Source organism: Plecotus auritus (assembly GCF_963455305.1).
Source record: "Plecotus auritus genome assembly, chromosome: 4".
Taxonomy (NCBI): domain Eukaryota; kingdom Metazoa; phylum Chordata; class Mammalia; order Chiroptera; family Vespertilionidae; genus Plecotus; species Plecotus auritus.
The window spans coordinates 19306960-19332294 of record NC_137775.1 but is presented as its reverse complement, the minus strand read 5'-3'; the positions used below and the strand labels follow the sequence as shown (position 1 = coordinate 19332294).

General features: G+C 37.2%; 1 protein-coding gene across 1 annotated transcript in view; it reads left to right on the top strand.

Annotated features, from left to right (window-relative positions):
* THEMIS (thymocyte selection associated) overlaps window positions 1-25335 on the top strand; it is a gene marked incomplete at both ends in the record, with an annotated part of 119061 nt that overhangs the window by 6424 nt on the left and 87302 nt on the right. The window contains one exon of the mRNA XM_080663863.1: window positions 20211-20369. Coding sequence (XP_080519989.1) covers window positions 20211-20369 — 159 coding nt within the window. The remainder of the gene's footprint in view (window positions 1-20210; window positions 20370-25335) is intronic.

Below are 25335 nucleotides of genomic sequence, written 5' to 3'. Positions count from 1 at the left end.
ATGGAGCAAGAGATTAAATAAAAATTCTATTTTTTATTGGCTGCTAGATTTCCAGTGCCGTGAAATAGACATTTTGGTTAGGGAACTTAATTACCTAAAATTATTTTAATAGATACAAATTATTGGTCATTTATTTAACATGGAACAGCATTTATTAAAGGAAAAGAAAATTAAAACTTTTGCCTTACGTATATTAGTTTATATGTTTGTATGTTATGATATTAATACATTTTGTTAGGCACTATTAAATGAGTAATTCTTGAAAATAGAAATGAAAGTAACTTCAAATAATGTGTAAAAAGGTATGAAAAATTATTTTAAGAAATGTATATCTTTGATGCAATATTCAAACTCTTGAATTGAAAAACAATACATTTTAATTGGGGCATCTACTTAGTTTTATTCCTAATAAAAATTTATAATCATTGCACTTTTTTAAAACTAAGATTCTAGCAAAAACCGTGAGTTGAAATTTACTTAAATGAAATATACATTTTTCACATGAAATATAACTTTGTAAATGGGAATAGACAGTCATACATTAACAAGATGTTGTCATTTTAAATAAAAATAATTTACTGGAAATTGAGGCAAGTTTTCTCTTAATTTATATAATGAAATTAACTCTCCAATATTCTGATTCTTACAAAGACAAATTAGATCTCAAGAGCTTTACTCTAAGTGAGAAACGTTGGTTTTAATGAGTCAGCATTTGTATCAGTTAAGGGAACAACACCTGCCCCATAAATGTGTGAATCTGAAACCACAGACCAAAGAATATTTTTTTTACTTTTCTGCTGTCATCAGAAGAAGCTTAAAACACATTTGAAACAATTTTTTCCAGAACTCCTGAAATAAAATCATGTGTTTTGAATTAACTCTTCATTAACAGAACCCCTTTGAATTTGAATGTTAGTAACATAGTTTTAATTTAAATAGGTTTCTATGTAGAGTGTATGTATTTATTACAGTAATTTTAAATCAGCATGACATAGCATGCTCAAAGAGTCTTGACAATTATGAAAATGTTCCAATTTCTCCCCCCACACACACATAACTTGTCCATTGTTTTAAAAAGTAATTTTCTACATTTCTAGTCAATCTACTCATTTTAGAATGAGACAATATTCTAGATAAATAAAACTAACCTCATTTTATAGAGGCAGAGACCTATTTAAAATCACGTTTTTATGCAATTATTCCATTCACCGATTATTAATAAAGAGAGCACTTACTTGTTCTAATAACAGGATCAAAAATTACCTTTCTTAATGATACTTAATATAAGGAAGTAGATAAAAAAATACAATGAACAAATAAATTTCAAGTGTATCCATTTATTCTGCTAACAGTGAGTGGCTGCCTAATACCTGGCAGTAGGCTGAATTTGCAGCAACCAAGATCATTAAGTCACCATGGCCTTCTCCAAGAAGTCAAGGCTTCCTCATGAAGTTAGACAGAACACAAAGATGTCATGTCCTGCTCTGCATAAACACGTTATGTACCCACTCCTGGATTGATATAGTTTTCGTCAACTATAAATTTTCAGATAATGTACATAAGGGAACACTTTTTTTTTATTATTATAGAAATAACATTATTTTGAAGAAGACTTTTTTGACATTTAATAAACTACTTCCTATTGTAACACATTCTTTAAAGTTTAAAAGAGTGCTTTAAACCACAGAAAACTGAAGAATTAAATTTTAATTTTTGCGTTCTCTTACTTGGAACAATAAGCCATTCAGTAGCAAGTTCTCATTAAAAATTTGACAGTGAAATAAACAACGGATAGGTGCCATTCATCTGACAAGTGACCTGTAGTTTTGCTTTTTTTTTTTTTTTATTGTTGGGCTTCATGCTGGTTGCTTTTCTAAACAGGTTCCTTTGAAAAACAAAGCTGAGTTACTCAAGTCAGCACCATGTTTTTAAAAAAACCATAGGCTTGCTGCACAGTAAAGCTCAGCAGCTCCTATTTATTACTATAACCCATTGATGAACATTAATTTCATCCTACTTATTAAGAAAAGCTACAAAAAATCATGCCAAACTTTCTGGAGAAATGACTTTTGTTGCAAACTGACCAGAACTAATTAGGTCATTCACCATTATTAGTTTTGTTGTTTGTTTGTTTTGGGTAGACATTGATAGCCTTCATTCCGTGGAAGCACATGGTCTCATGGAATGAAAGAAAAAGTTAGATCAAATGTTGCCAGGTGTAAAACATTAATTTTCAACCAGACAGGAATGCAGTTATATGCCCTGGGTGATGCTCTGACAACACCTTGCATGGAAGGCTCATTAGAGACTTCTGCAGTAATATCCCAGCAGCAGGATCCAGTTACCCTTCTAGTTAGACAACAAAATTGCTTTGAATCAGCAGCTGAACCAGGGCTGTAAAGCATGGGATTAATACTGGACTCACTAGATTCTATACCCCTTTGCAAGAACAGGAGCACCTATGTAATATTTGGAACTAATCAACAAATTTTGAACACCGCTCACTTCACCAATGGAGTCGTCATATTAATATCCACTATGGTAATAAAAACACTTTTGTGTTAATAGGAAATAAATGTAGTTGATAACTGTGGTAGTTGTTTTAAGAGTATATATGGACCAGCCAACGTGGTGCAGTGGTTAAATGTCAACCTATGAACCAGGAGGTTATAGGTTGACTTCCCAGTCAGGGCACATGCCTAGGTTTCAATCCCCAGTGTGGGGCATGCAGGAAGCAGCTGATCAATGATTCTCTTCATCATTGATATTTCTATCTCTCTCTCCCTCTTTGAAATCAATAAAAATATCCTATATAATAAAAGGCTAATATGCAAATTGTCCCTATGGACGGGAGTTTGACCAAGCATTGGATGTGTGCAGAACATAGTAGGTGTCGGCGACGTGGCGCTGGCACCGGGTGGCAGTGGAAATGAGAGCGGGACCACAGCAGGATGGTGGAGCAGGTGAGCAGGCAGTGCCAGGTCAAGGTGGGTGTTAAGGGAGGCTCCAGCCAACAGCCAGAGGAAGGAAGGCCCCAGCCAGTGGCAGCGGCAGGTGGCAGGCGGCCAGCAGCCTCTAGGGACCCTACCTGTGCATGAATTTCATGCACTGGGCCTCTAATATTTTAATAAAATAGTATATACACACTTCTAAATAACTTTTTGTGTGTTAACTAGTCATTTGGGTTTATATTTCTGATTAGTGTACTGCAAATGTCGGCATTTTCTTCTTCTCTTTCCCAGGGCTATAGGTTAAAACAATTGAACAACCTACTTATGTATCTCACGGTCTACTGAAGTATTTTAAGTAAATGACATGCATATTATAACATTAAACATTTATCTTCACATGTGTCACAGATGCTCTATTTTTCTCACTTTTAGTGGAGCTGATTTATCCATAGGTTGCTTTTGTTTTGTTTTTACTCTTATAGTTTTAACTAATCCTAAATTTGTATGATTTTCCAGGTTGATTTATATTGTCCTGACTTCTCTACCTATTTAGTGATTTGTAAACAGTAGTTCTCAAAGCTAAGTAAACTTTGGAATCTACTGGGGAGCTTTAAAAAAATACCCATTCCTGGGTTGTACCCTGGTGAATCTGATTTAGAATTTCTGGAGTATAGCCCAAGAATCTTTATTTTTAAATTGTGCCCAATTATTTCTGATGCAGGTTGTTGGCAAATTGTTGTTTAAGAGAAACTGGATAGGACCATCTCTGCTTCCAGATGGCCAATTGACTTTAGAAACGATATATTAAGACCTGAGCATGGTGTTGTCTTCTCGATATTTCCGCATCTGAGTAAGCCATCATTCCCTGGGTCTCTCACTGTAGCATATAGCAGCACATTTCAGTTCCCCTAGTGCCCTTTGTTACCCTGTAAACTGCTCTTAGAACTTTCTTAGAACAATAGCACTATACTGCCTTGGGTTTGAATCCACTTTCCTTAAATTCTCTCCAACCACTGACTTTATTTTGTAATCAGATCATCTTGGAAAAACACTCTATGTCAGATAATCCTTTAACACATGTTAATTTGTTTATATCTGAAAAGTGATGTTTGTACTTTCTGGAATGCCCTTTTCATTAATATTAATAACCAGCCATCCAGATTGACCCTGTTGGGCCACAATCACACATCAACTACTACATATGTAAGACATAATACTTTAAGTTGTTTGTCACCGACTTCATTAGCATGAGAGGACAATCAAGGTGATACAAGGATGCTAAAATTACCCAAGCTCTGAAGCACATTGAATAGCAAAACCTAGGCTTTCATCTGAACGTCCATTTTTTCCTTCTAGTACCGTGGTCGGCAAACTGCGGCTCGCGAGCCACATGCAGCTCTTTGGCCCCTTGAGTGTGGCTCTTCCACAAAATACCACGGCCTGGGCGAGTCTATTTTGAAGAAGTGGCATTAGAAGAAGTTTAAGTTTAAAAAATTTGGCTCTCAAAAGAAATTTCAATCGTTGTACTGTTGATTTTTGGCTCTGTTGACTAATGAGTTTGCCGACCACTGTTCTAGTAGATAAAAAGAAATGCTGTTCAATATAATAGCCACTAGCCTTATGTGGCTATTTAAATTAAAATAAGTAAATTTAGAATTGAGTTCCTCAGTTAAATTAGTTACATTTCAAATGTGTCTGTTAGGTCACATTTTAATTATAATTATAATATGTCCATCATTGCATAACATTCTATAGGACATTGCTGCTCTGGAGTTTTTCTGGAAGTCCCAAATTGGAAAGTGGCTCACAGCTTCTCTGGTATCAGTATAATCCACTGCCTCTACCTCTGTCTCTGATGTCCTGACTCTCCTAAGGACTTACTGCAGTGTGGTGGTTATGAATTTTCCTCAGGATGTTTCTACTTTACCTTCTCTGCAAGTGTTTCTGTGTTTGTCTCAGACTTTCTCAGTATGTCACTCGTGTGAAAAATTGCACTGTAGCACATACACACTTAGGTATTTAAATTAAATTTTTGTTTTGAGATGATTGCAGATTCACACAAAATTGTAAACAATAATACAAAGAGATACCATGTAGCTTTCACCCAGTTTGCCTCTGTCTGTAATTATGATTAATTTTCTCAATAGTTCTAGTACTGAACCATTTATTCATTTTATATTTGGTGAGTTATGATATATTGTGGGGTTTTTTTGTGTGTGTTTGTTGTTTTTTCTTGAAGGAATTGGTTCATTTCACTAAAATTGTGAAATTACATATTCATATCCTCTGGATTTGTCCCCTCTTATTGGTATTTTGTGTCTTCTTCAGAGTTGCTAGTGGCTTGTTAATTTCATTGATCTTTTCAAAGAGTCTTCTCTTTGCTTCATTGCTTTTCTCTTTTTTTCTGTTTTTCTTTTCAAGTACTTGAAAAGGGATCTTAAATTATTGATTTGAGACTTCTGCTCTTCTTTTTAAATGCAAACATTTAGTACTATACAGTTCCTCCTCAGTACTTTTGTATCTATGTTCTACAACTTTGATATATTGTTTTTTATTTTCATTCAGTTCATATATATTTCATTAAGTTATATGTCTGTATATATATATATATATATATATATATATATATACATATATATATATATAATTTATTTATTTGTAAATATATTTTATTGATTTTTTACAGAGAGGAGGGGAGAGGGATAGAAACATCGATGAGAGAGAAACATCGATCAGCTGCCTCCTGCACACTCCCTGTTGGGGATGTGCCCGCAACCAAGGTACATGCCTTGACTGGAATCCAACCTGGGACCAACCTTCAGTCTGCAGGCCGACGCTCTATCTACTGAGCCAAACCAGTTCAGGCTATAATTTATTCTTTAAGTTATCTTTCAACCACAGATTATTTGGTTTGGAGAATTTTCTGTTACCTTTATGTTATCAATTTTTAGTTTAATTCATTGTGGTCAGAGAATACTATGATTTAATTCTTTTTTTTTTTTAAATATATTTTATTGATTTTTTACAGAGAGGAAGGGAGAGGGATAGAGAGCTAGAAACATCGATGAGAGAGAAACATCGATCAGCTGCCTCCTGCACACCTCCCAGTGGGGATGTGCCCGCAACCAAGGTACATGCCCTTGACCGGAATCGAACCCGGGACCCCTCAGTCCGCAAGCCGACGCTCTATCCACTGAGCCAAACCGGTTTCGGCTGATTTAATTCTTTAAATCTGGTGAGGTTTGTTTTATGGCACAAGATACCTCGGTATATGTTCCGGTGAACACTTGTGTATTTGTTGTTGTTAGGTATAGTGTTCTATAAATGTAGATTAGATTTCACTGTTTAATGGTGCTATAGTTCTATATACTACAGTCTAATATGTTTATCAGTTGAGAGATGGATGTTGAAATCTTCAACTGTGATTGTTAATTTATCTAATTCTTCTTTCAGTTATATCAGGTTTTGCTTTACATATTTTCTACCTCTTGTTTAGTATATACACATTTAGGATTATACCACATCTTCTTGGTAAATTTACCCTTTTATCATTATGTAAAGCATCTCTGTTTCTAGTAATTTTTTTTTTACTCTGAAGTTTACAGTATCTGATGTTAATATAGCTACTCCTGCTTTCCTTTGATGAGTATTTGTCTGATATATCTTTTTCTACCCTATTCCTTTCAGTCTTCCTTTGTTATTATATTGGAAGTGAGTTTTATGTAGATAGCATATGTTTGATTCTTTTTTTTTTTTTAATCCTCACCAGAAGATATATTTCCCATTGATTTTAGAGAGAGTGGAAGGGAGGTGGGAAAAAGAAGGATAGAGGGAGAAGGAGATGGTGATGGGAGAGGGGAGAGGGGAGAGGGGAGAGAGGAGAGGGGAGAGGGGAGAGGGAGATGAGAGAGCCACATCAATTGGTTGTCTCCCACATGCAGCAACAACTGGGGCCAGGGAACCTGCAACCCATTAGACTATTTACATTGAATATTACTACTGGTATGTCAAGGCTTAAATCTGCCATTAAGTCTTTTGTTTTCTGTTTCGTTTTTGTTTTTTATTTCTCTGGGAGGGTTGGGGTGCATTGCCTCATTATTGCCAGGTGGGGTTAGAAGTCCAGGTTCCCCCTTCAGCCTCTGTTGACACCTAAAGCGGGTGGAGGGGAGATGCCCTGTTGATTAGAGTGTGAGTACTGGTTCCTCACTAGCCCTCCATTCATACCAGCCTTGTTTGGAGGACAGGAGTGCCTCATTACTGGCCTTCACTAACACCTAATGCTAAAAGTACTAATATTTTACTAGACATCCTCTGATTTCACCCCAGTGTGAGAAGGAGAAAAGGGACCCAGTACTTCTGAGCAGGGGTAGAAGTCCAGACTCCCCACTTGGTTTTCCTGATAGGGGTGTGGGCTTATTACTGGCTTACAAAGATGCAAGTCTTGCCCTAGCCGGTTTGGCTCAGTGGATAGAGCAACAGCCTTCAGACTGAAGGGTCCCAGGTTCCATTCCAGTCAAGGGCACATACTTTGGTTGCAAGCTTAATCCTTAGTGTGTGTAGGAGGCAACCAAACGATATGTCTTTCCCACATTGATGTTTCTCTCTCTCTCTCTCTCTCTCTCTCTCTCTCTCTCTCTCTCCCCCCCCCCCCTCTCTCTCTCTCTCTCTCTCTCTCTCTCTCTCTCTCCCTCTCTCTCCCTTCCCCTCCCTCTCTCCCTCTCTCCCCCCCCCCCTTCCCAACTCCCTTCCACTCTCTATAAAATTCAAAGGGAAAATATTCTAAGATGAGGATTAACAAAAACAAAACAAAGCAAAAGACAAACAAACTAAAAAACCAAAACACAAAAAACAAAGATGCACGTCTCATCTCTCAACCCTATCTTTTCTGACACCAACCCAGCAAGGGGTGGAGGGTGGGTGAGTATTTTATACACACACCAAGGGTGGAATTCTAAGGGCTCTCACTCAGCCTCTCCTGGTGTGGGTGTTTGTGGAACTAGATATTTTTTTCTGTGGTTTTGGCTCAAGTATAGAGATTACTGATAAAAAGTTTTCTGTCCTACTAGACCCGTGGTCGGCAAACTGTGGCTCGCGAGCCACATGTGGCTCTTTGGCCCCTTGAGTGTGGCTCTTCCACAAAATACCACGGCCTGGGCGAGTCTATTTTGAAGAAGGGGCGTTAGAAGAAGTTTAAGTTTAAAACATTTGGCTCTCAAAAGAAATTTCAATCGTTGTACTGTTGATATTTGGCTCTGTTGACTAATGAGTTTGCCGACCACTGCCCTAGACTGTTCCTTTCCTGTTCCTTTGGCTAGAGAGAACAACATTTGTTGGAGCTTTCTTAAAATTTTATTTTATCTGAACCCATTAGCATTTCTAGGTTGCCAGCTTCTTCAGCTTCTGCTCTGGGATGAAAGAGGTTAGGAAAATATATGTATACTCTGTCTTCCCAGAAACAGAGGTCCCAGCTGAAGCCTTTTAATAAGACTTCTTTATAAGCTTGAGATTAATAGACTGGAACTCAATAAATATTTGTTAAATGGTTTAATAAATAAAGATACAAAGGTACTATTCATGGGGACCAGAAGACCAGGTCCTTTCTCCTAATATCATGCAATTTTCTTTCATAGTAATCATCATTTTGTAATCACATATTGGTATGATTTTTTATTAATATCTTTTATTCCAATATATTAAAATTTTCATGAAAGTAAAATTATGTCAATAGACTTCTCATAGTTCTTTTGTTTGGCACAAAGTATATATTCAGTTAATTTGTTGAATAGATAAAAAATGAATAAGTCAATAAACAAACAAATAAACAATGTGACTTTCAAGGCTTCTTTCTAGATGACTATAGAGCTGTATCCTTGCCTGGTGTAATGGTTACTTCTCAGCTATCCCCCATATGAAAGAATGCAGCTTATCTTTTCTATTAGGGATGCTCCTGGACCACTCTTCCTAACTCTTTAAATTATGTCAGACAAATATACACAATAGAAATATTTGTTTGGCACATGGAGTAAACAGACAAGGCAGCTTGCAACCATAGGTCACAGGCCAAGGTCAGAAGTCATCCCAGACCCACCTGAACTAGTAACTTTAAGGAATGAGAAGTTAAATATGTTGAAAAACTTATAACCCACATGTGGCTAATATTTATTAAGCCCTAAATACATGTCAGGTGCTGGTCTAATCACTTAAAATACGATTATTTTCTTTGATCCTCAAAATAACTATTTGAGGTAATATTACTATCCTCATTTTAAAGATAAGGTATTACTATTTTACAAATAAAGTAATTGCCTGAGGTCACATCTATTAAATGTAAATCCTGAATTTGAACCTGACACTAGAGAAGGCATTCTTACCTGTGATTTCTACTTCATTAAATGCCTAGGAATGAATGTAGAGAAGTGTGTGTTTATGCATGTGCCTGTGCGTGCAGTATGTTTAACGGTTTTGTCTCTTCAATGGAGATAAAGATCAGCCCTGAAATCCCATCCTATGATCTCAACCTTAGCAACAGACCTCCTATCTTTGGTATTTCAAATAAAATATATATATTTCCCCCATAAGAGAATGTAAGACTTATAGGTACAGTGTAGCCTAATTTAAATCAGGAAATATACATCCATTCCCTCAACTTTTGAATCAGTGTCTGTTAGCTGCCCTTCTAACTATATCTGTTCTCTCTTTCTTCTGTAATAACAGGTGATCCAGCTGTGAACACAGCTGCCTAGCTAAAGATGATATCACACAGCTCTCTTAAAGCTTAATGTTAACACTTGATTAAGTTTTGGACAATGGGTTGTGAAAGTATTTGAAGTGGGAAATTTCTGTTGCATGCTGCTAAAACAAAAGGAGTGTTTCCTCCTCTTCTGCATCTCTCTTTCTTCCTAGCTGAAATTCAGATGTGATGGTAGGAGTTGGAGCAGCCACCCTAGAACATAAGACAAGGTCTCATGTTGAAGAGGCCAGAATAGCAACATAGAAAAAAGCTGGCTGCTGTGAAGATTTCATATAAACTCTGACAAGCTACCACCGAGTTGTTACTTGAGAGAGAAATAAACATATTTTTGTTTAAGCAACAGTTGTTTTGGTATTTGTTTCAGCAGATGAATTGGGGTTCTTGGGATGGGTTCACAACCATTCATTATTTTGTTTCTCAAAACAGAGAAAGAGTTGTGACTCAAACATACCAATTAATATTACAGAGACATTGCTTGGCTAAGCACAGCTGCATTCAACCCAATGGTTGTGTCTACGTTTACCCAAGAACAACAATCCTATCTAATAAAGAGGGAATATGCTAATTGACCACCACGTCCTCACAAAGATGACTGCACCCACAGCCAATAAGGAGGGAATATGCTAATTGACTGCCACACCCTCAAAGATGGCAGCGCCCAGTCCCCTCAGCCCCGCCGGGGCAGCAGGTGTGTGGCACAGCCCGGCCTCCCCTGTGTGCCTGCCTCCAGAGTCCCCCAGTCTCCTCAGTGCCCCAGCTGCCCAGGGCTGGCCCAAGGTGCAGGCAAACCTCGGATGGTGGCTGCCTGCCACCCAGGGCTGCTCGAGGCTCAGGTAACCAGGGCCAGCCAAGGCTCGCGCTGCTGGCAGTGGCAGCAGCAGAGGTGTGATGGGGGCGTCGCCTTTCCCTGATCGCCGGGTCACCTCCCGCCCCTGAGGGCTCCCAGACTGTGAGAGGGGGCAGGCCAGGCTGAGGGACCCCCCCCCCCTCCAGTGCATGAATTTTCATGCACTGGGCCTCTAGTGGTTTATATAACTAAAAGAACTCTTCAAGTCCCTCATCCAACAAAATGAAAGAAACAGTATTTAGAAAGGAATAGTCAAATCTTTTTTCGTTTAACACAGAAAACCTTTATTTTTATTACCATCAGATCTATCAATGATCACAAAAACGTAGGTAGGCTTAGCTATAATTCTTTGTGCCTGGTATTGATGGCCACTAGTTTACTTATTTTTAGATAGCTGCCCTGGAAAAAAAGTGATGGATTAAGAGAGTCTGTATTCTGCCAGATTTCTTTTAATTAAGACTTTTGGAGTAAATTAGCCCAATCTGAGGATTAAAATATTTAAAAATAATTATCAATCAAAGGGGCTTAAAAAATGCAAGATAAGTCATAGTGTAGGATTAGACGGGAAATAATTTATACCTGGCATGCCCTCTTCAACCAATGGATAGTCACCTGGAACTTTATGTTGAAGAGGATTATTAGGTCTCATCTGGATTCAGCTGGAAATGTCCATGGATGATTAGTGATGGGAAGGGAAAATGGTAGAATATACTCTCTGTCATGGAGAATAACTGACACACTAGTTAGATAGAACTCATTAAATTCATTTCCTAGGGGATTCTACCTGTTTGTGGTTTGGACTTCAGTTTGTGTAGGTCTAACAATTCAAAGCATCCAGGGTCAATTAGGCTCAAGCACTGCCTCATACAACTTAGAAGAACAATGTACAAATCAGAATGCTAATGTAATAATTTGCAATTAGAACTATTACTGTCAAGTTGATTAAACTTCCTGTCTTTTAGCCAGGGCACCTAAGGTGCTGGTGACACTGAGATAGATGATTTAATAATATTGATTAAGACTTTGTATATTAAGTTATAACTTTCTTTTTTTCAGTGTGTTCAAATGTTACGCTAATCTCTAACTCCCTCAAACTAGGTCCCATTTCCCTGTCCTGACTGAGGTCATTCATTTGTAATGAATGCTTTAGGGAGGCCCTCCTCAAGCTATCTATGGTGAAGGTCCAATTTATTTTCTTTTCCCAATCTATCAAGAACTGGTACTTTATTAAAATACAATAAAAATAAAATTTTATAGCCGTAGCTGGTTTTGCTCAGTGGATAGAGCATCGGCCTGCATACTAAAGGGTCCAGGGTTCGATTCCAGTCAAGGGCACATGCCCAGGTTGTGGGCTTGATCCCCAGTAGGGGGCATGTGGGAGGCCAATCAATGATTTTCTCTCATCATTGATGTTTCTATTATTCTCTCCCTCTCCCTTTCTGAAATCAATAAAAATATATTTTTTAAAACACTTAAAATAAAATTTTATAAAAATAAACATTTAAAAATAAAGACATAGAAAACACAAACATACTTTTATTATTTAATTCAGTGGGCATAAAACAACTTCAAAATTCCTATGAATTTCTAAGCCTTTACTCTCAAATTTTAAACTATATTTCATAAGCAGAATAGTTAATGAAGTATTCAGTACTAATGAACTTAGAGAAAATTTATAAAATGGTGATGCTTTACTTTTTATGCATTGGATAAACACATTATAGTACATGGGAGCCTGTGTATAATCAATTCAACCAGTATATTCAGTCATTAAATAGATGTAGAGAACAGGTTTACTTTTTTTTTTATTCTTTATTGTTTAAAGTATTACATATGTCTCCTTTTCCCCCCATTGACCTCTCCCCAGCCACTCTCACCCCCCCAGCACATGCTCTAACCCCCCCCCCCATAGTGTCCATGTCCATTGGTTATGCTTATATGCACACATACAAGTCCTTTGGTTGATCTCTTATTCCTCCCCCTGCCTTCCCTCTGAGGTTGGACAGTCTGTTCAATGCTTCTCTGTCTCTGGATCTATTTTTGTTCATCAGTTTATGTTGTTCATTATATTCCACAAATGAGTGAAATCATGTGATATTTATCTTCCTCCAACTGGCTTATTTCACTTAGCATAATGCTCTCCATGTCCATCCGTGCTGTTGTGAATAGTAAGAGCTCTTTCTTTTAAAGCAGCTGGTATTCCATTGTGTAGATGTACCACTGTTTTTTAATCCACTCATCTGCTGATGGGCACTTAGGCTGTTTCTAAATCTTAGCTATTGTAAATTGTGTTGCTATGAACATAGGGGTGCATATATCCTTTCTGACTGGTGTTTCTGTTTTCTTGGGATATATTCCCAGAAGTGGGATTACTGGATCAAATGAGAGTTCCATTTTTTAATTTTTTGAGGAAATGCCATACTGTTTTCCACAGTGGTTGCACCAGTCTGCATTCACACCAGCAGTGCATGAGGGTTCCTTTTTCTCTGCATCCTCACCAACACTTGTCATTTGTTGATTTGTTGATGATAGCCATTCTGACAGTTGTGAGATGGTACCTCATTGTCGTTTTGATTTGCATCTCTCGGATGATTAGTGACTTTGAGCATGTTTTCATATGTCTCTTTGCCTTCTGTATGTCCACTTTTGAAAAGTGTCGATTTAGGTCCTTTGCCCATTTTTTGATTGGGTTGTTTATCTTCCTTTTGTTAAGATGTATGAGTTCCCTATATATTTGGAGATTAGACCCTTATCAGATATAACATTGGAAAATATGTTCTCCCATGCAGTGGGCTTTCTTGTTGTTTTGTTGATGGTTTCTTTTGCTGTGCAGAAGCTTTTTATTTTGATGTAGTCCCATTTGCTTATTTTCTCCTTAGTTTCCATTGCCCTAGGTCTAGGAAGTGTATCGGTAAAGATATTGCTACAACATATGTCTGATATTTTGCTGCCTGTGGATTCTTCTAAGATTTTTATGGTTTCCCATCTTATCAGGTTTACTATTTTAAATGGCAATAGAGGTCTATAGTAGCTTTATTTAACAATAAGGATATAAAACATAGGCAAGTATATTAAAGTGTATAAAATTATATAAAGTATATAAAAACCAAGTCCTTCCTAAAACAATAAATCAAACTTCTAATGCAACATTGTTCATATAAGAAATTATTATTTGTGATGGCATTTTAATGGTTAAAGTTTTAGTGAAATGTGGTTAATAATAGTGTCAGGAGATGCAGAACCACTGATTTGTTCCACCATTATAAGGAAATGTTTCGTAGATGTGTAGGAGGGATATTCATTTCATACTTCCACATCCCACATCCCTTTGCTCTGATAATTATTAACACAAAGCCACAATGTTGACTTCGATCATAATACCAACTTGCAAACCCTCTTAGCACAGTTTTATTTACTCTATTAAATTGGTTCTGCCATTAAGCAAACATCAAGTTTTTAGCTGGCATGTAAAACTGAATCTTTCTTCCTTGGCCATTAAAACATTTAAATGGCATGTGCTTCAGGGTGTTTGTGAAATTAGGAATTTTCTAGTTTCTGGTCTCCCTACTATTTTAATCTGCTTTATTCACTCTCAGGCTCCAGCCTTTTTAACTCCTTGTGGCTTTCATAGCTTCTCCATACTCAGACATTTCAAGACTCACCAACATTCACTGAAGTCTCTAGCACATTTCTGTCTTTAAGCTTGACTTTCCAGATAACACTTAAATCTCCATCTTATAAGAAGACTCTATATTCTTAGAGGTAAGAGCATTTATATCTTAGTTCTTCTTAGTGTACATTTTTCTTCCTATCTAATGCCAATGTTTTACCATCTTTGTATTGATATTTTGGATGTGGAATGAGTCTCTATGACCTTAAAAGATCATTTCCTATCAATGTTCAGATATACCTCTCTGAGGTATATCCAATATCTAAGTAGTTGAATCTACCTCTCGTAAAGCTGAAACTTATTGTTTCATGTTTGCTATTTTTTTCCTGCCTTCTAAAGAATAATCATACCTATTTATGAGGAGTAAAGATACAACTCTGCTAGCAACACCAATCTGATGTGGTTCTATAAACACTATAAAACAATAGCCAGCAAACTTTACAAGCATAATTTCTTAAGTCCTCCAAACTATCTCAGATTATTTCATTTCACCCTCAAGTCCAGCAGTATAAAAATGACCACCATAGTTGCAAAGTGACAAACTTAAGCAGATATTCATATTGTAGAATTGCCTACCCTAATGTTCCTTGTCTGGATAATTCATGGCCAGCGACTCGCACATATGCTTGTACATTTGATACTAAATATACCAAATGAAGATATAACCCATGCCAAAGCCTTGGGTTGACTGTGCTTTAAACTGCTGTTGTGGAAAGACTACTACTATATTCAAAATAATTTACTGTGATTTTACAGTAAAGCTAAGATATAATTCAACATTCACTAAGAATCTACTAAGTGACAAAAACCGGGTTACTAACAGTGTGAGTGAGGTCAAGTATAAATAAAGCTAAGAGATATTGCTTCTCTAGGAACTCATAATAAAATCTAAAATATAAATACTATCCATGGTTAGAAAATAATGCCATACTAGCAGGCTGTGATCATAATCACATAGGGTCTATAATGGAGATACATGCAAAGTTCTATTAAAGCACAGAAGAGGTAATTAATTCTCAGTCAGGTGTGGGGCTCAAGGAAGGCTTTGATGAGGAATATGCGCAGAATCTTTAGGATTGATTGATAAGCTGAACCTTCGGATCAGTTGATAGTCATTTACAAGCTGATGAGGAGATAAAGAGACAAGTGGCCTGGTATGGCTGAGGAAGGGGTGGAGAGTTGTGGGAATGGGTGCATCTTTAGTACAGGGAGGAAAAAAACCAAACCTCTAAATGATGTGTTTCCTCTGCCCTGACTGCCATACAGTTTTAACTTTGTAGAGAAAATGGAAGAAAATCTATTGAACCAATTGTTTTGGCTCTTACTATGTGATTACAGTATTGCTTATATGAATTGTCAAATAAGGGATGAGCTCATAAAAGGATATTAATGTGTCATTTCTTTTGAGCAAAGTAGCATTAGAGAAGGTGATTTCAAAAGCACAGGGCTCTTTCATTACAGCCTTCAGGGGCAATGTTTGATCACTGAAAACAGGCTGCTTTGTTCCAGCTTTCTCTGATGTTTGGCATTATCCTGAATACATATGCTCTGACTTGGATAGAATCATCTGTAAAGATTTAATAGATTTGCATATTCAAAGTGCATGTCCTCTTAAAATGAAATAAAAATTTTAATATCTACGTCTATATATATATACAAACAGTTCACATCCACATCTCAGCAAATTTTTAATAGGCATTTATACATATTATGTGTGCTTGTCCTGAGATTATGAAAGTCGGCTAATTTTTAAATTAACCATTTTATATTTTTACTGAGAAAAAATATATTTTAAGAGACATCATATTGATGATATAGTACAAGACCCCCCTTTAAGTTTCAGGTATGTTCTTGTCACCTATCATGAACATAACTTTCTAGTGTTGAGCAAATAGAAATTGCAAAGAATTAAAGATAAATATTAAAGATTAGTATTTTCATGAGCTTCTATTTTTTTTTTGTGACTGAAAGAAGTGATTATTTTTCTAAAGGGGAGACATGCTTGGAAAGAGACCTAACAAGTCAGAAGATTTTTGTATGTTGATAAAACTCTCAGAATTTTCTCCTCACAGAATTCTCTGGCTTCTATTTCCTATAAGTTGTTATGTAATCTCACATAAATTCATATTTTAATTTTGAATTCCCATGGAGTCTTTGAAAAGGATGGCATTCCAAATCAGTCAGTTTGATATATATTAGATCTACAATTAGACATTCATTGCATGGAAGTTAAGACCAAAAGACTTCAGTTAAAATGGAATAGGTTACATTATGTTCTATTTTATTTTTTAAAATATATTTTTATTGATTTCAGAGAGCAAGGGAGGGAGAGAGCAATAGAAACATCAAAGATGAAAGAGAATCATTGATCGGCTGCCTCCTGCACACCCCCTACTGGGGATCAAGCCAGCAACCTGGGCATGTGCCCTTGACTGGAATCAAACCTGGGACCCTTCAGTCCGCTGGCTGACATTCTATCTACTGAGCCAAACCAGCTAGGGCACACATTATGTTCTATTTTATGTGACAAGGAAAAGTCTTACCATATCACTTTCCTACTTAAAATCTTTTCCTTTTCTTTTTTTCCATTTTCAATGTCCTTTACCTTAATGGCACTGAATGCTTCCTCTTACAGGGCATGTTCTTCCTTTCCTGGTTAGTTCTCCAACAATCTCAGAACAGAGACTATTTCAGTTATACATTTGTTGCCTTGACCAGTGCTTTCCAAGTGCTAATGTGCTTACGAATCACCTGAGGGTCCTGTTAAAAATGCAGGTTCTGATTCAGCAGGCTTGGGGTCTGACCAAGATTCTAACAAGTTCCCATGTGATGCCATAGACTAGATTTTGGAGAGCAAGCACCTAGATACGTATGACCTCTCATTAAATTGTCATTAGTTCCTAGACCCTGATAACTGAAAATGTAGATTCTTTTATTTGAGATTGCTTCAGGTTTTTATTGGCCTTTTTGTTTATTGATTATTTCATAAAGATGCTGCATGAGCTAGACTCTCTCTTACTTCTCTAGTCTTCTTTCTTACCACTTCCCATTCTTTATATTTGAGACCTAACAAGCTACTTGAAATTTCAGAATGTATCATATCTCAGTGCCCTTTCAAATACTATTTCCTCTGCCTGTCCTGATATCTTGTGAGGCTTTCTTTAAAACAACCCAGCTGTTATCTCCTCCAGGAATCCTTCCCTAATCTCTTTCCCATGTAATTTCTTAATTATGAAATATCTCCAATATCCTCCCACAATGCCCTGAATTTTCTAAATTATATCTCTCTAATAATCTGTTGCAATATCTGCTTATTTGTTCCCTTCAAAACAGTGCTTCTGTGGGGGAGGAGAGAGTATGCATTTTATCTTAGATGCCTACTGTCAATCACAATGCCTGATGCATAGTAGGTTTTAATGAAATAAGTTGAATAAATGAAGAAGGGAAGTTGATGTGTTATAGTTATGCAATAATATAATGCAATATTTTCTTTCATAAGGCTTAAAATTGAATTGGGAGTAATAAAAACTAAAGTCATAAAAAGTTAAGTACAGGATGAGATAATACTGAAGATGTAAAATGTTAGTATGTGATTAATTGCCAAATGAGGATCATAGAAATTAACTATTCTGAATTCATTGGAGGAAAATGTCACTGTGGATTTATTATTTTTAATATTCCATCTTGTTCTACAAAGGATTTGTGATGGCTGACAACACTATGTATTGGAGTTAATGAAAAGTATGAACATGTAGTTAAGGGAGGAGTATAAAAAATAGAGAAGTTAGGGAAATATATACTAAACTTGAGGATCAGATACACTAGCATGCATGCAAAAATAGTTCTTACTAAACAATGAACAGTAAGTTTGGTATGCTGGATTTTCATTTTGACTCTCTACTTAGGAGGTGACTTCTGTGGGGGCATCAGCCCCTCCCTTGTCCTCTGCCTTCTGACTGAATTTGGCCAGTGAGGTGACCTGGCAGAGGATCAAATGGAAGGAGAACAGTGAGATCAGGATTTTTATTTTCTTGTGTTGCCTAGAACTGACTGTGCCTCTGTGTAAATTGCCCCTTTATTAAAACCTTCATAAATTATTTTAATTTGAGTGTTGCTCCGATTTCTATTGAGATTCTGATACAACTGCAGAGTTGTTTAAAGCTAGATTGCATTGTCAGTCTTAAATTTTATCATAACTGTTAATGCTATAAAAATGTTTTAGGTGCCTGCTATATAGCAGGCAAGATTCTAGGAGGAGGGGGTTCTATAGAGAAAAATTCAGAAGATAAAAACAAACCTAAAATGCTGTGTTTATACTATTCACATTTTAGTGTGATAAAAATGAAATAAATCATATTGGAGGTAAGGAAAAAATGATGTTTTAAGCCCTACAGTTTGGTAATGTTCATTTACATCAACCTTTAATTTATTTACTGCTTACCTGTAAATCGATAATATCCCAGAGATGTAGTTTTTGGGTTGTTCTCTTTTTAGTAGGGGTAGATTATCCATAATATTTTTTCTCTTCTGTTTTCTGATGCTCATCATTTGACTGCATGTTCTTCCTCCATGAGGAGATCTAAAAGGAAAATAAATGAGTGGAAAGCTTAGCTTTAGCATCCTATATAATAAAAGGGTAATGCCGGAGGCTAATTCCAGCATGTCATAAATGCAAGAAGTTCCATCAAAAAATTGATGGGCTTCTATATTCAGCAGGGCTGAATACATGTTATTGCCTACTGGAATAGCCGAAAACATTTCCCCAAACCTGAAGATCTGCATATATTATTGCTTGTTACCAGACAGCTGAGGGCATTTCAATTTACATGTTATTGCCTCCTGCTGGCCAAAAGCTGAACAGCTGAGGGCATTTCCCCAACCTGACAATGCCTACTATATACTAAACCTTATCTTTGATATGTATATCTACTTTGCTATAGGGCAAAATGTGGGAATAAAAAGAGCCCTGGATCCGGAGATAGAGAGAACTGAGCTACTACAGCTAAGCTTTCTCTGGTTCCCCAAAATGCCTTCCAAATTCATATTTCTTCTCTAGCCTCTTTATTAATTTACAAGCAGCCCTTCTCCAGATTCCTGAACCCTTCTAGATGCTGGAAAACACCCCAGCAAGGTAATATGCAAATTGACCAAACAGAGGAACGACCGGTCGCTATGACATGCACTGACCACCATGGGGCAGATGCTCAATGCAGGGGCTGCCCCCTGGTAGTCATTGCACGCCGCCTCCTTGGCAGTGCTAAGGAAGTCCGACTGATGGCTTAGGCCCACTCCTTGAGGGCTCCTGGACTGTGAGAGGATGCAAGCTGGGCTGAGGGACACCCCCTGCCTCAAGTGCATGAATTTTGTGCACTGGGCCTCTATTCTATGATAAAAAGTTTGTTAGGAAAGAGACTGAAATCCTGAACTAAAGTGAAGCTTTCCAGTTTATCTGGATTGGTCTGCTTGTCAAAAATCAAGAGATAAAAATGGGCATAAGTCTTATATTCATGATGATGAAGAGAACTAGGTCTAAGAAATAGATATGATGCTCTTGCTATAAAGCTCTGGTGTGCAGACACTCTGTCTTTGGATCTTAGATCATATTATAACCTTGTTTGCAGTACTTATTTAGATCATTGTTGACTCAGATAAGCTTAATTCTGTGACCCTACAGAAACAGATCATAAATCCCAATAAAGACATGTTTGTAGTTTGACCTTGAAAAGATGAGCTAAAGGTGCTGAGGAAACCATAAATTCAATTTACAATAATAACAAAAATAAGATTTTACCTTGCCCAGTGGATAAAGTGAAAATCTAATATTTTTCCTGGTACATGTTGTACATTTTGCCAAGCTTGATTGAAGTCCTCTTTAGTAGGTAGCTAAGAGAGGAACTGAATAAAAACACGTGATATAAGGCTTTTGACTCCTACCTTGTTCTTCAAGATTTAATTCTTTTTTAAGAGCTGCTTTCACTCTTCTTTTTTCAGGTTCTGTTTATGAAATGTTTGGAAATGAATGCTGTTTGTCAACAGGAGAGGTGATTAAAATTACTGGCCTCAAAATTAAGAAGATCATAGCTGAAATTTGTGAGCACATTGAAGGTAGTGAATCACTACAACCATTTGAATTGCCTATGAATTTTCCAGGTACAGTATATTGCAACCATTTCTCATTCGTAAAACTGCATTGCTAATAGATATATACATCTATACAATTGCAAACAATGAAAAAGAGGTAGTGTTTTTTATTTACTCTAGGGCAGTGGGTGAAAGAATCATAATTCTTATAGTTCAATGATTTTAAGAACTAATATAAGGCAAATATTTTCTTACCATTTTAAATAAACATCCTTTACTTAGGACTAAATATTTTCTGTTAACAAAGATTTAGTAATTTTCAACTACTAGCTATACTACATAGATAAATTAAAGAATTCAAAGATATATTTTCATCAGGCATGTAGAACTAAATATACAGGGGTGGGCACAAGTAGGTCTATAATTGCGAGTATGTGAAACAGAGTTTATTCTTGTATTATTTATTAACTAGAGGCCCGGTGCACGAAATTTGTGCGGGGGTGTGTGTGTCCCTCAGCCCAGCCTGCACCCTCTCCAATCTGGGACCCCTCAAGGGATCGGGCCTAAACGGGCAGTTGGACATCCCTCTCACAATCCAGGACTGCTGGCTCCCAACGCTCGCCTGCCTGGCTGCCTGATTGCCCCTAACTGGTTGTGCTTGCCAGCCTGATCACCTCTAACCACTCTCCTGCCAGCCTGATCAATGCCTAACTGCTCCCCTGCCAGCCCGATTGCCCCTAATTGTCCTCCCCTGTAGGCCTGGTTGCCCCCAACTGCCCTCCCCTGCTGGCCCGGTAACCCCTAACTGCCCTCCCTTGCCAGCCTGATCACCCCTAACTGCTCTCCCCTACCAGCCTGGTCGCCCCCAACTGCCCTCCCCTGCAGGCCTGGTCACCCCTAACTGCCCTCCCCTGCTGGCTTGGTCACCCCAACTGCCCTCCCCTATAGGCCTGGTCCCCCCCAACTGCCCTCCCCTGCAGGCCTGGTCTCCCCCAATTGCCCTCCCCTGCAGGCCTGGTCCCACCCCAACTGCCCTCCCCTGCAGGCCTGGTTTCCCCCAACTGCCCTCCCCTGCAGGCCATCTTGTGGTGGCCATCTAGTGTCCACATGGGAACAACCATCTTTGACCACATAGGGGCAGCCATCTTGTGTCTTGGAGTGACGGTCAATTTGCATATTACTCTTTTATTAGATAGGATTATTATATTTCCCATATGAATAACTATAAACCTACTTTTGCCCACTGCTGTACATTAAACACATTGACCCTCTTTATTCCCATTGCCATTATTCTAGCTCTCTGGATCACTGCTAAACTCCCCTGCTGATCTTACTGGCAAGTCTAGCTGCTTTTCTTTGTCTAGTTAATTCTACTCAGCCTTACAAAATTACTCTAAATATCATATCTTCTGGAAGACTTTTTCTGACCATCTAACCTAAGAAATCCCTCTTTTATGTTCTCTTAGTATATTGGGCACCAGAGCATTCACCTTATTTTAAGTATTGATGACTTTCTCTTTTGTATTATTCTCTAGAACAAGGGTTGTCAAACCTTTTAAAAAGGGCCAGATAGTAAATTTTAGACTTTGCTGCCAGTTGGTCCCCATCATGACTACATTCTGATGTTGTAACATAAAAGAAGCTCTAGATACCAAACCAAAGAGCATGGTTCAACAAAAATGTCTTTATAAAAAGGTGGTCAGCAGAATTTGGCCTGTGAATCATAGTTTGCTGACCTCAGCTCTAAACTAAAATTCCTTCACAGATAAAATATTACATAAGAGACTTTTTCTAGAAACAAACACATTTTCTGGCACAGAGAATGTGCTCAATAGTTGTATATTGAATGAATGATGAGTGGAAGAAAAAAACTCTAATAAACATTTACAATATAATGTGATTCATGGTATAGTGGAAGTATGTACAGGTTTTATGAGAGTCTTGGTAAGTGACATTTAACACCAGTTGGTCATGTTTCAAAATGTGGATTTCTGAGTCAATATACTTGAATCTCAGCTCTGCCATTGTTAGTTGTGTAACCTTGCCAAGTTATATAGCCTCCTTTTATGTAAAGTGATAATAATATTGCTACCTATCTCCTAGTGTGGTTAGGAGGGTTAAGTATTGAAATATATTTAAAGTGCTTAGAATGGTACTTATCACTTAGCAAGGACTATAAAAATATTAGCTTTTATTACAATTATTGACATTGTTATCATGAGTGGAGTCAGGCAAAGATTTTTCAAGAATGTTGTATTTGAGCTGAGGTTTGAAGAATAAAAATGAGTTAACTGTATGAGGAGAGGATTCTTCTAAGTGCTCCAATATTCCAACCCTTTCAACTGAAACCTTTCTCATGGAATGATTCTAATTATTGCTTCCTCAGCCCATCCTTCATATCAATGATTCTCAAACTTGGCTGCACATTGGAATTGCCAGGGGGACTTTAAAAAATGTTGATGCTCAGGCCACTTGCCTGAGATATTCTGGTTTATTTGGTCTGGGATAAAGTCTGGTCATCAAGGTTTTCTAAAGCTCCCAGAGCAGTGATCATGAGCAACCAAGTTTGAGAACCAATGCTTTAGAAGAAGCGTTTCCTAAGTACTCTAATTGATGTGTCAACTCTCCTTTTAAATCACTATAGGCTTTCATGCCTTAATCATTGCATTTACAACGTTTTGTATATAATTGAAGTTATTTGTGTACTTGTCTTATAAGCACCATCTGCTTAATAGATCATAAGGTTGCTGGGGAAGGAATCTGAATCTCAATTATTGCTGTAATCCCCACAGTGTTTAGAAGATGTATATAATCAATATTTAGTAAGTCAAAATTACTAGAATCTTCTGGTAGAAGGAACATTTCTTATTATAGTAGTTAAAACACGTCGCTTTTTGACTTAGAGTTTAACTTGGGGAATTGCTGCTTAGAATATCCCATTGAACTTTCAGTCAACATAATCATCTTGCATCAATTGAGCAATGATTTAACATTGTCTGTACAATGCTAGTTTTACTGTAAGGATCAGGATTAAGTGAGTGGTGATGATCAGGAAATTGTTTCTACCTCTCTTAAAACAAATTATCCTTCTAGGTAATGATGAAAAGGATCCCTGATATAGAAATAATTCATCTATATCAGCACTAGATAAAAACCAAGGACACTAATATTTTTATAAATTTCAAATAGAGAAATGTCTTTATTTATACTCTACTCAAAAGTTTTAATTTCAGCTTCCAGTTAGATTATAAACTCAAAAAGTTCAATATACTTTTAAATACCCTTTTTTAATTGGGAATTTTCCCTAAATTTATTTTTTACTGATTCTTAATTTCATTCTATTGTGGTCAGAAGACATACTTTATTTAATTTCAGTTCTTGTAAATTTATTGAGATTTGTTTTATGGCCTAACATATGACCAGCCTAAAGAATATTCCATGTGCACTTAAGAAGAATGTGGATTCTGCTATTGCTGGGTGGAGTGTTCTACAGATGTCTCTTGGTTTATAGTATTGTCAGGTCTTCTGATTTTTTGTGTAAAATCTCTATCAAGATCTACTCATTATAGAAAGTGGAGTTTTGAAGTTTCAAACTATTATAATTGAATTATTAATATTTCTTTTCAAAACTGAAGCTCTAGCTTCATGTATTTGGAGGCTTTGATATGAGGTTGATATGTGTTTTGTAATAGTTATTTGTTCTTAATGGAGTGACCCTTTAATCCATTTTGAGTTAGCTTTTGTGAAGTGTGTAAGATCTGTGTCTAGATGCCCTGGTCAGGGTGGGTGCAGGTGGCAGTCAATCGATGTGTCTCTCTCACATCAATGTTTCTCTCTCTGTGTCTCTCCCCCTCCCTCTCACCCTCTCTAAAAAAATCAATGGAAAAATATCATCAGGTGAGGACTAACAACAACAACAAATTTAGAAAAAAAGAAATAAAAGAAATGTGATAGAGCTTTAGATATGAACCATTCTTTACTATCCTACACTCTACTTTTCCCATGTGATACACTCTTGATAATGTGCCAGACACCGTTCAAGGTGTTCCAGAGAAAGCATTGTGATAACTCCAGTCATGGTATTGCCCCTGAAGACCTTCCAGTGGGACAAGATATGGGTGAGGAAGACAAGGATACTGATGATCTTGACCCTGTATAGGCCTAGGCTAGTGTGTTTGCGCCTTAGTTTTTAACAAAAAAGTTTAAAAACGAAATAAAAAATTAAATAGGAAAGTTTATAGAATAGGCTATAAAGAAAAATATTTTTTAAATATATTTTATTAATTTTTTACAGAGAGGAAGGGAGAGGGAGAGTTAGAAATATTGATGAGAGAGAAACATCAATCAGCTGCCTCCTGCACACCCCCTACTGGGGATGTGCCCACAACCAAGGTACATGCCCCTCACCGGAATCGAACCTGGGACCCTTGAGTCTGCAGGCCGACGCTCTATCTACTGAGCCAAACCAGTTAGGGCAAGAAAAATATTTTTGTCAGCTATGCAATGTGCTTGTGTTTTAAGCTAAGTATTACTATACAAGAGTCTATGAGTTAAAAAATTAAAAGGATCATAAAATAATAAAAAGTTACAGTAAGGTAAGGTTGTTTATTATTGAAGAAAAATTTTTAAATAAACTTAACATAGCCTAAGTGTACAGTGTTTATAAAGTCTACAGTAATGTACAGTAATATCCTAGGCCAGCAGTTGGCAAACTGTGGCTCACGAGCCACATGCGGCTCTTTGGCCCCTTGAGTGTGGCTCTTCCACAAAATACCACGTGCGGGCGCACACGTACAGTGCGATTGAAACTTCGTGGCCCATGCGCAGAAGTCGGTTTTCGGCTCTCAAAAGAAATTTCAGTCGTTGTACTGTTGATATTTGGCTCTGTTGACTAATGAGTTTGCCGATCACTGTCCTAGGCCTTCACATTCACTCATCACTCACTGAGTCCCCCCGAGCAATTTTCAATCCTGTGAGCTCCATTCATGGTAGATGCCCTTTACAGGTGTACCGTTTTTTTGTCTTTTATACTGTA